This window comes from Nyctereutes procyonoides, unplaced genomic scaffold, assembly GCF_905146905.1.
Source record: "Nyctereutes procyonoides isolate TBG_1078 unplaced genomic scaffold, NYPRO_anot_genome, whole genome shotgun sequence".
Lineage (NCBI taxonomy): Eukaryota > Metazoa > Chordata > Mammalia > Carnivora > Canidae > Nyctereutes > Nyctereutes procyonoides.
The window spans coordinates 47,887,613-47,900,194 of NW_026575131.1; the positions used below are offsets into that span (position 1 = coordinate 47,887,613).

General features: G+C 38.4%; 1 protein-coding gene across 1 annotated transcript; it reads left to right on the forward strand.

Annotated features, from left to right (window-relative positions):
* Positions 1–5,489: 5,489 nt before the first annotated feature.
* Positions 5,490–12,119, forward strand: LOC129522197 (adhesion G protein-coupled receptor E3-like). Its single transcript, XM_055344334.1, has 4 exons — positions 5,490–5,634; positions 10,140–10,369; positions 10,650–10,885; positions 11,894–12,119. The coding sequence occupies exons 1-4, from the start codon at positions 5,490–5,492 to the stop codon at positions 12,117–12,119; spliced, it is 837 nt and encodes a 278-aa protein (XP_055200309.1).
* The last annotated feature ends 463 nt before the right edge of the window (positions 12,120–12,582 follow it).

Genomic DNA, 12,582 nt, shown 5'->3' on the forward strand with positions numbered 1-12,582 from the left:
TTTTTCTTCCTTATGATTTTCTCTTTTTTTAAGATTTTATTTATTTATTCATGAGAGACACAGAGAGAGGCAAAGACATAGGCAGGGGGAGAAGTCGGCTCCCCGTGGGGAGCCCAATATGGGACTCAATCCCATGACCCCTGGATCATGCCCTGAACTGAAGGCAGATGCTCAACCACTGAGCCACCCAGGTGTTCCCCTTACGATGTTCTTAATAACATTTTCTTTTCTCTAGCTTACTTTATTGCAAGAATGTAGTAAAAAAAAATACATTTAACACATAAAATATGCATTTATCAATGGTTTATGTTAACAGTAAGGTTTCTAGGCAACAGTAAGCTATTAGTCCTTAAGTTTCGGGAGAGTCAAGTTTTGTGATCAACACCCCTAACCCCTACTTTGTTCAAGGGTCAATTGTACATGGTTTGCAAATATTTTTCCCATTCTATAGGATGTCTTTTTACATTCTGATGTCTTCTTTTGTAGTATGGGAGCTTTTTGGTTTAGTGTAGTCCCACTTGTTTATTTCAACTCTGTTGCTGTGTTTAGGTGTCATATCCAAAAAAATCTTTAACATTAACTCATGTCAAGGAGCTTTATTCCTGCTTTCCTCTAGAAATTTTACAGTTTCACGTCTTACTGTACATCTTTTCTCCACTGAGTATTGTTGGCTCCCTTGTTAAATATTAGTTGACCATATACTTGGGTTTCTTTCTGGGCTCTTTATTCTGTTCCATTGGTCTGTTGTCTGTTTTTATGCCAGTACCATACTATTTTGATGACTACAGCATTATAGCATAGCTTGAAATCAGGGAGTGTGATTCCTCCACTTTTGTTCTTTTTTTTTCTCAGGGCTTCTCTGGTTATTCAGGGTCTTTTGTGGTTCCATATAAGTTTTAGGAATGTTTTTTCTGGTTCTGGAAAAGATGCCATTGGGATCTTGATAAGGATTGCTTTGACTCTATAGATGTCTTCTACCAGTATTGACATTTTAACAATATTAATTCGTCCAATCCATGAACACAGGATACCTTTCCATTTATATGTATCTTCTTTTATTTCTTTCATCAATGTCCTGTAATGCATAAATCTTTCATCAATAGTTAAATTTTAATTTTAAATTCATCTCCCAGATATTCCATTGCTTTATGCTATTGTAAAAGTAATCAATTTCTTTACATCCTTTTCAGAAATTTTACTATTGATGTATAGAATTGCTACTGATTTTTGTATGTTAATTTTGTGTCCTGTAACTTTCCTGAATTTGTTGATTAGATCTAAGAGGTTGGGTCTAGGATTTTCAATATATAAATTATCCCATCTGCAAATAGAGACAATTTTACTTCTTCTTTTCCAGTTCTGACACCTTTTATTTCTTTTTCTTGCCTGATTGCTCTAGCTAGGATTTCCAGTACTATGTTGAATAGGAGTTATGAAAGTGGACAACCTTATCTTATTCTTGATCTTAGAGGAAAACCTTTCATCACTGAGTATATTAGCTGTGGAATTGTTATATGTCATATATGGCCTTCATTATGTTAGGATATGTTCCTTCTATCTCCAATTTGTTGAGTTTTTATTGTCAATGGATGTTGAATTTTGTCAAATCCTTTTTCTATGCCTATTGAAATTATCAAATAATTCTTTTCTTTCATTTTATTAGTGTAATATGACATTGATATGTGAATGTTGAACCAATCTTTTTTTATTTATGTATGTATGTATGTATTTATTTATTTATTTATTTATTTGAGAGAGAGAGCATGAGGGGAGGAAGAGGCAGAAAGGGAGGGGGAGGGAAGGGGAAACAATCTCAAGCAGACTCCACACTGAGCGCAGAGCCCAATGTAGGACTTGATCTCATGATCCTGAGATCATGATCTGAGCTGAAACCAAGAGTCAGATGCTTAACCAAATGAACCACTCAGATGCCCCTAATGTTGAATCACTCTTGCATCTCAGGAAAAAAAAATGCTACTTGAATTTATGAATAATCCTTTTAAATGAGCCACTGAATTTGGTTTGCCAGTATTTTATTGAGGATATTTACATTCATCAGGAATATTGGCCTAGAAGAAATATTTTTAACAATCAAATATACAGTTGTATAATTTGTCAATGAAAAAGTAAGATTTAAAACGTTTAAGTAATTTATTTTTTAAGATTTTATTTATTCAAGAGAGACACAGAAAGAGAGAGAGGCAGAGACACAGGCAGAGGGAGAAGCAGACTCCATGCAGGGAGCCCGTTATGGGACTAGATCCCCAGTCTCCAGGATCAGACCTTGGGCTGAAGGCGGCACTAAACTGCTGAGCCACCAGGGCTGCCCACTTCTAAGTAATTTAAATGGAATATCAATACTAGGTCTATTTATCTTGTGATTATAATATGGGAACAACTGAATAATATTAAGAAACTTCAAAAAAAGCAAAAATTAATAAAAATAGCCTACTGTTGATGAAATAGTGGATATAACTAATATTGGCATGATTAACTGCCTTTCACAAAAGAGAATATGAAGAATGTTGTTTGTTAGGTATTTCCAGGAGACAATGTAATGTGAATGCTCCCAAAATCCTGGTAAGAATAAGTATTTCCAACTTAAAAAAATCTTAAGGGGTATATGTGCCTGAAATCATAAACTAGTCATTATAAATTCATTAGCTTTCCCACCTAAACACATTCTTGTTTGGCTGGAATCACTAGAGTGAAAGCAATGAAGAAAATTAAGAATGAAGAAGAAGAACATATGGTTCAGATACCAGGATGTAGTAGTACTCAGTGAATGTTAGCTAGGCAGTGGTCTTATTCAACAATACTGAACTGCATTATTGGCCAGGGACCAGCAGATTTACTCATTTAGAAAGACCCTCTAGATTCACCATCACTCACTCTTTCATCATTGGAAATTAAGAATCGTCAATCAGCACAGAGATTGGTGGTGAAAAGAATAGTAATGCCAAGCAAGGAATGAAAAGCAGAACAAAGAGATTTGGTAAATTCAAATTAGTGGGGGAAGGGGAAGAAAGCATTCAGGCTTGCTATTTGCCAAGTCAGTTCTTCTAGGGTACATAGTTGCTTCAACAGGAAATATTATTGACCCATAGCTCAAGATTGAATTCTCCCACAGCTAAGGCTTCATGATTCTGTACATAAGGGGCAGATATTTTACATTTTATTCAGATAGGTAGAATTGTGAGAATCTTCAATTAAAACCATTTTAGTATTCTCTGTGACTTGCAGAAATGTTTTTCCTCTGCTTGATTCACAGCTTGCTCTTGCACTATTTTCCAGAAGGATAAGAATCCAAAAGAGGACATTTTTTTCAATTCTATTAACCTTCCAAAGAAAGAAGTGGTTTGAATTTGCACCAAGGGAAAATATGGGGTTTATTTTGGGGTTTCTCAATTTATGATCTATATATTTTTGTTATTATTACCTACAAATATTTTTGTTCTTAGAATAAATCCTGTGAAATAATTTGGTGCCTAGAATTTGCCTCCAGCTTATCCAGTGGGGGCAGGAACTGAGTAGAGGTGTAGAATTAAAAGTGACCATGAGTTTATTATTATTGTAGCAGGGTGATTAATACACACACGTTCAGTTGACTGTTTTCTACTTTTTACTATGTTTGGAATTTTCTATTAAACTGAAAAAATCTAAAGATCAAATTGCACAAAGTCACAGAGCCAGTGAGTTGCAGAACTAAAATTTAAGTTTCATTGCATTCAACTCCAAGACCATGGTGTAATCTCAGGTCAGCCTGGAAGTAAAAATAGATTTAAGCCACGTCAAAAGAAGAAAGATCCTGACTGTAAAGAACTAGTATTTGTATTGAATAAAGACAGGCAGATCTGAAAATTTCTCCATAAGATGTATCTTGTAAAATGGATGGGAATAGATGTTCTAATATGTGTGCCTATTACTTTCCATTTGTATAGACTTTTATTCCAATTCCAAAAGCCTACTGTTATCAATTCCCCAGGAGACCTCCATAGAAACAGAAAGCAAATTGGTGGTTGCCACATGCTGGGGAGGGATGAATGGGGAGTGACTACTTAATTGAGGAAGGGTTTTTCTTTTTTTTAATTAAGTTTTTAATTTTAATTCCAGTATAGTTAACATACAGTATTATATTAGTTATATTAGTTTCAGGAGTGGTGTAGTGATTCAAAAATTCTCAGTGATTCACAATTATTCAGTGCTCATTATGAGAACTGTACTCTTAATCCCCTTTCACCAAAGGGGATTTCTTTTGGAGTGATAAAAATGTTCTGGAACTAGAGACAGTTAGTGCTTCCACAACATTGTGAATGTAATCAATCCTGGTGAATTGTTCACTTTAAAACAGTTGATTTTGTTATGTGAATGCTACCTCATTAAAAAAATACATAAATGATAAATTAATACATGCAAAACATTTAGAACAGCGCCTTGAACCTGATAAGAAACTAATACATTTTGCTGCTGTTGTTATTGTTGTTGGCTGTTAATTGGTCAAAGACAGAGGCAGCATGTTGAAGGAGGTGTTTAGGGAGGGCAGTGCAACTATGAGAGATTTGGAATGTTCTACCAACCCTAGTACTCACTTTCTGGGAACTCCCTATAAGCCATAATCTCAGTTCCTCCATCCAAAAATACCCACATGCAATCTCATGCCAGGATGGCCATTCATCATTTGTAAAATACTATTTCTGAAATTAAAATTAAACTACCCAACAACCAAATGGGTGGATATTGCTATTATCCTTGATTTATAGAGAAGATAACTGAGACATTGAGAGGTGGTTTTCTCACACTCACACAGCTGGTCATACAGCTGGAATTCAGAAAGGGATAATTTAAAGTCCACAAATCTCTCAAACGCTGTCCTTGAAGAAGTTCCGATCAGCCCCTTGATAAAGTCAAGTTGGTGCCATATTGTAGATAAGGAAACTGAGCCCAGAGAGGGAAATCCCTTTGTCCAAAATCACACAGCTAGGAAGTAGAAGAATCTGGACCCATGGTTCAAACTGTAGCAATCTGATGTCTGGGTGGTCACGAGTTGGATAAAATATGAAATACTTCTATGGAATATCTAGAGGCATTAAAATCATTTATTATTTTGATGTGGAATAGTAGTCATAAAATATTCTAAAATCCCAGGAGAATTTGTATATGCCAAAAGCTGTGAATTTTTTTTTTAAGCTATGGTCTGATGCCATGGAAAATTGATGAAAAAGTAGTAGAATTACCTTCATAATTGGTAACACTGGGTGACAGGTATATGTGGATTTATTATACTGTTCTCCATTATTTAAAAAAACTGTTGCAATCTCAGCGGTAGGGTCTTCATGTGTGCATTTTCTTATTTCCTAGTTTTGTTCAATAAACACATTATTTTGTTTGGAAAGAAAATGTAAGGGGTAAAATCATTTGAGTTTGGCTGCTACCAATCCTACCAGAATTTTGGACATTCCTAGCAGTTCTGACTTGTGTTCTAGATATCAATGAGTGTGGCCCACCTCTACATGTCTTATGGAAGCCTTGCACATTGTCACAATGTGGAGGAGGGTCACTACTGTGAGTGTGCCTCTGGGCAAAAGCTCCTTTCAGACAGCACCAAATTTCAAAAAGAGAAGAACACTTTTCAAGGTAAGTAGCTTCCCATGACTCACATTTCTCCCACTCCCAGAACCAACCTCATCCTGTCAATTTTGACAATTGTCTTAGAACCATTATCCTTTAGGTCTGAGAGTCCAGGAGAGAGCACCATGGGTCTATCAGAGGCTCATTCTTCCTATTTCTCATTCTTGTTCAGACTTACAGTGCCATGTTAAGGTATATCTAAAAGATTCTTTATTGCAACATTGTATGCAATAGTTAAAGATTGGAAACAGATGACTTCTATTAATGGAGAAGAGTTTGACATATTACGGTACTGCCATACAATGATAAGCTTCAAAGCCTTTTTATCAACTTGTTTTTCCCTTTGATGAACAGTTCTATGAGTTTTTTCAAAGATTTTATTTCTAAGTCATCTCTATACCCAACATGGGGCTCGAACTCACAATCCCAAGATCAAGAGTCACATGTTCTTCTGACCGAGCCAGCCAGGAGCCCCAAAGTGGTCTATGAATTTTAACACATGTACATATTTGGATTACCAACACTTCATTCAGGATCTAGACCAATTATTTCCATTATCCTGAAACATTCCTTCCTTCTGTTCCTTTACAGTCATTCCACCCCTCTATCCTACAAACCCAAACCTACAGATGTTTTCTCCACTTGTAGCATTGTCTTTTGAAAATGCCATATAGATGAAATAATACAATATGCAGCCTTTTGAGTTATATTCTTTCCACTCAGTGTAGCATTTTTGAGGTTCATTCATATTGTTTGTGTATCAATAGTTTATTCCTTTCTTTACTCCACTTTTTCTCAAAAGATTTTATTTATTCATGAGAGACACAGAAAGAGAGAAAGGCAGAGATGCAGGCAGAGGGAGAAGCAGGCTCCATGCAGGGAGCCCGATGTGGGACTTGATCCCAGGACCAGGATCATACTCTGGGCTGAAGGCAGCACTAAACCGCTGAGCCACCCAGGCTGCCCCTCTTTTTTTTTTTATACTATATTTATTTTTTATTGGTGTTCAATTTGCCAACATACAGAATAACACCCAGTGCTCATCCCGTCAAGTGCCCACCTCAGTGCCCGTCACCCATTCACCCTCACCACCCGCCCTCCTCCCCTTCCACCACCCCTAGTTCATTTCCCAGAGTTAGGAGTCTTTATGTTCTGTCTCCCTTTCTGATATTTCCTACCCATTTCTTCTCCCTTCCCTTCTATTCCCTTTCACTATTATTTATATTCCCCAAATGAATGAGACCATATAATGTTTGTCCTTCTCCGATTGACTTACTTCACTCAGCATAATACCCTCCAGTTCCATCCACGTTGAAGCAAATGGTGGGTATTTGTCATTTCTAATGACTGAGTAATATTCCATTGTATACATAAACCACATCTTCTTTATCCATTCATCTTTCGATGGAACAAATTAGTTTAAGATTTGTGTGGAATCAGAAAAGACTCCGAATAGCCAGGGGAATTTTAAAAAAGAAAACCATATCTGGGGGCATCACAATGCCAGATTTCAGGTTGTACTACCAAGCTGTGGTCATCAAAACAGTGTGGTACTGGCACAAAAACAGACACATAGATCAATGGAACAGAATAGAGAATCCAGAAGTGGGCCCTCAACTTTATGGTCAACTAATATTCAATAAAGGAGGAAAGACTATCCACTGGAAGAAAGACAGTCTCTTCAATAAATGGTGCTGGGAAAATTGGGCATCCACATGCAGAAGAATGAAACTAGACCACTCTCTTGCACCATACACAAAGATAATTTTTTTTAATTTAAATTCAGTTATTCAACATCAACATTCAACTAGTAAACATACTTAGTTTCAGATGTAGTGTTCAATAATTTATCAGTAGTGTATAACACCCAGTGCTCTTCACATCACATGCCCTCCTTAAACCCCCATTTTTGAAATTTTTATTTTCCAGAAAGAAATATGGCTACAGTTAGCTTGGATTTATAATGACCGTTTTCTTCTCCTATTTATCTGGATCCTGGGTTTGGCTAATAATACAGTTGCATAAAATTACTTTCCCTGTGTGGCCTGCATAATTCTAATCTGTTGTTGGATCTACAAGTCATATTAGTCCAGGGATTTTTTACAGAGGCGGGCATAGTAATTCTCAATTTGGGCTCTCTGCTAGAATCACACTGTATTTTTTAAAAAATACAGATGCCTAAACCCTCCCTACCTAAGATGTACTGAACCATGCCTAGACATGTGGTTCAGGTATTTATATTTCTTCAAAGTTCCAATGGTAATTTTGATGACTAGCTCATTCCTTTTTATTGCTAAGTAATATTCCTTTGTACAGCTCTACTGGAATTGGCTTGTCCATTCACCTATCGAGGGACATTTGGGTTGTTTACAGTTTAGGATGATTAATAATAGAGTTAAAAGCATATCCCTTGATGAGTTACATTGGAATGCTTTCCAACTTGTTTTAAACGGAAAAGCATGCTGTGGGGTGGTACCTATGCCAATGGCATAGGTGGTATATTATGCCAATGGCTTTTCTTCTCCCTTATCTTTCTTTTTCATTAATCTCAAGCATATTTCCATAAGTGTATTTTAATTTTAAAACTTTTCAAGTAGTAGTCCAAAAAGTAAGTCCTATAATTTCATCATAGGCATGATTTGGTTGTCTACCACTGCTCTGGGCTCTATGATAGGCACTGTGACTCCAACACTAAATAAGCATAGCCTCTGTCTTCTGGATCTTTTACTCCAGTGGGCAGACAGACCTGTAGACAAATGCAATATAAATCAAGGGTTTGTGAAAAATTATAGTCACTCTTCACAAACCATACACTTCATGGGTAATGAAGGTATTTCTCACCACTGTACCCCAGTGCCTAGCACATAGAAGGAACTCTGGAAATATGCATAAGTGAATAACTGGAAAATAGCTCCATTATCACAGTAATCAGCGCTATGAAAAATCAGAGAGAGTGACAAAACATGAGAGACTCCTAATTCTAGGAAATGAACAAGGGGAAGTGGAAGGGGAGGAGGGCGAGGGGATGGGGTGACTGGGTGACAGGCACTTGAAGGGATGAGCACTGGGTGTTATACTATATGTTGGCATATCAAACTCCAATAAAAAAATATACAAAAAAAAACAAGAATTTTCTTTAAAACTTGATAAGTACTAGGATTTGTAACGAATCATTAGCAATAGAGAAAAAATGGGAGGGAAGCAGGGGAGACAGATAATTGCATGTGCTTTTGTGATCCGTGTTATTTTTCCCAGCCCAAGAATATTATTTTTTAGCTGACCTGGTACAAATCCTCATGAAGGTGATCTCACCTGAGCAGGACTGAAGCATCATTTCCAGGAGAGCAACATGTAAAACTAATGAACATAGCGATCCACAAATTTCAGCATCAAAATACAATCCTAGTAGATTAAAGTCTTGATATCTTGAAGGAGGATTATCCTGTCACACAGGTACTGCTGAATTAATATGAGCTCTACTTCTCTTCTAGATATCAGTCAGGTAATTCATTTTTTAAAAAAATGAATTCTATGGGTTCAATATATTTGCAATAAAAATCAGGTTATAAGTGTACATACACTTCATGGGTTTTCCCAATTGTAAAGACCCTGTACTACAACACCCACTGAGCTATAGAACCATTCCATCACCTCAGAAAGACCCTCGGTGTCCTCTCCGTGTTCCCATCCCTAGTCCCAAGAAACCACAGACCTCATTTTATTGTTACAGTTTCCTTTTGACTGTCCCAGAGTCATTCAGTAAAGTAGAATTTTTCTCTTTGTACCTGGCTTCTTTTGCTCAACATTCTATGAGAGTCTCTGATATTACCATGTTACCATGTAACAATAGTTCACTCCTTTTTATTGCTGTATCGCATTCCAATATACACTACTCCACAAGTTGTTTATCTGTCCTCCAGTTAATGGGCATTTGCATTGCTTGCAGTTTGGGCTATTATGAATAAAGCTGATATGAACAATCTTAAACATTGCTTTTGTGGACACTTGTTCTCATTTCTCTTGGGTAAATGCCCAGAAATGGAATTGCTGAGTCATATGGCAAGTGTATGCTTAGCATTAGTGTATGTTTACTTTATTTAAAAAAAAAAACTCCCAAACTCCACTCCAAAATAGTAGTTATCTTTTATATTCTCAAACAGCAGTATATGAGAGTTCCAATTGCTCCATTTTGCTGGTATTTGGTACTATCAATGTTTTAAGTTTTCCCATTCTAGTCTGTGCTTTTTATTTTTTATTTTTTTATTGGAGTTCAATTTGTCAACATATAGCATATCACCCAGTTCTCATCCCATCAAGTGCCCCTCTCAGTGCCCATCACCCAGTCGCCCCAACCCCCACCCACCTCCCTTTCTACTACCCCTTATTCATTTCCCGGAGTTAGGAGTCTCTCATGTTCTGTCCCCCTCACTGATATTTTCACTTATTTTCTTTCCTTTCCACTTTATTCCCTTTCACTAATTTTTATATTCTCCAAATGAATGTTTTTAAAGGTGTGACTGTGATCCCCTCTGATGAGTCTCAGAAGGAGGGTCCTGTGCTGACTGTAATCACCTACCTGGAGCTGGGCCTCTCTCTGCTGTGTCTCCTCCTGGCAGCCCTCACCTTCCTGCTGTGCAAAGCCATCCATACCACCAGCACATCCCTCCACCTGCAGCTTTCAATCTGCCTGTACCTGGCTCACCTGCTCTTCCTCATGGCCATCGACCAGACTGAAATCAAGGTACTGACACTGTTGCAGAGGTACCCCTGCCCTGCAACAGGGGATGCTCAGTTTATGGACCTGTGCTGCACTGGTACCTTAATAAAATGGCCTTGGGTTCTGAGGGGGTTGGAGGGGTAAGTAGCCTATTCCACATTGACTAATGAACTAGAAGACAAATCCTCCCCTGACAACTCGACCATATACATGAGCATTCTCTCCAATGGCAAGGTATGGAATAGGTCCTGGGGCCACCCTCCTCTCTGACAATCCCTCCTGGTGACCCTTTCTCCTCCCCTAGGTGTTGTGTGCCATCATCACAGGTGCCTTACACTATCTCTACCTGGCCTCCTTCACCTGGATGCTGCTGGAGGATCTGCACTTCTTCCTCACTGCACGCAATCTGAAGGTGGTCAACTACTTCAGTGTGAATAGGCTCATGAAGAAACTCATGTTCCCTGTGGACTATGGAGTCCTAGCCATAATCGTGGCCATTTCTGCTGCATCCAGGCCTCACCTTTATGGGACACCCACCCGGTAAATGCAAATTCCCACGGTCCTTTTCTCCAGCATGACCATAGCCATCATAGAACCAATAGTAATTTAATTTCACCAGATCATGATAGACAGAGAAGAGTCTGTGACCACTCCAAAAACATCTACCTGGTGGAAAATTGTGTTAATTAATGAGACTGTTTTATTTAAGTCTCTAAGATTTAATTATTTTTTAATTTCTTTTCATCCCTATTTATTTATTCTTTTTCAATTTTTTTTTATTTTTTTATTTTTTTATTGGAGTTCAGTTTGCCAACATTTAGCATAACACCCAGTGCTCATCCTGCCATCAATTTTTTTTTATAACGCATTCAGGAAATCACATAGCAGTTTCCAGAACCACTGCACCCCATCATGCCCATACCTTCGTGCATGCTCTGCCCTCTGCCTTACCCTTACTTTGCACCCAGTGAACTCAGCTTCATCATCCTCATATCACATGATCTGAGAGTTTGGAAATGCCGTCTGCTCTCCTCAACTTTTCACAGAATCAGTGGCCTCTATTCTAGGCAAAGCATGTCCTGGCTCATTCATGGAGAGGGTGAGGACAAGAACAGCCCTAGATTGGACCTGAGCAGAAGTAACTCACTTTGCAAATGGTGTAAGTGATCATTTGTTTTGGGGTTTCCACTAGAATTTAAGGCCTATAAAAACAGAAGTCTTATCTTTGTTGTTTTGAATTCCCTGGCCCCAGCCTACAGCCAGGTGCACAGAACATTCTGGGTAATGTTGGTCGAATAAAATTAGGGGTCTTCATGAAACATCATGAGCTTTTTGAAACTCACATTCTGGAGTGTCATCATAATCCTCAGTCCAAGTCAAAATGCCATCCTGGACCCAAATAGTGTTTCTTTTTAGGGAACCATTGACAATAAAGATCAAAGTCGATCACAACTCAGTCAGAAACATCCATGCAAGAGATATGAAACCAGTTCTGGTTGTGTTGCTCTTTGTGTAGGCATCATGAGCCTCCTTTCTCTTCCTACCCAGGATGCTGACATTTAAAGCCACAGCTCAGTTCCTCATCTTGGGCTGCACGTGGTGCCTGGGCGTCCTGCAGGTGGGTCCAGCTGCCCACATCATGACTTACCTGTTCACCATCATCAACAGCCTGCAGCGTGTCTTCATTTTCCTCGTGTACTGCCTCCTCAGCCATCAAGTATCACTGCCCAGCTCTCAGCTCCTCAGTCCCCTCAGTGAGCTGACCCAAGAGTGATTTGCCTCGGCAGGTCCAAGAACAATACAAGAAATAGTTCAAGGGTGTCAGGAAAACCAAAGCCAAGTCTGAGAAGTACACTCTTTCAAGTAGGACCACGTCTGATGCCTCCAAACACAGTGTGGTAAGATTTTGCAGTGTTCCCAGAGCACTTCACTAACCAATCCCCTTGAGAAGTTCATGCCTACCTCACTAGACAACCTGGATGTATAGTGGGCAATGCTCTTGGATGGCTCACACTTGATTTACCCCTGGACTCATTTGAAGGCACTTCTCTGTCTTGAAAGGAGGTCTTCCTGGACTTACACTCTATGCTCATATTGACCCTTGCACATGACTGTTCTCTTTTCCCACAATTGTACAGCACCCACTTCGTGTGACATGTTTCATATGGTTTTTAATTATATTTGGTGAGAAGATAAAAAGATAGATACTTATAAGCAGAGAAGGAACCTGGTCAGCT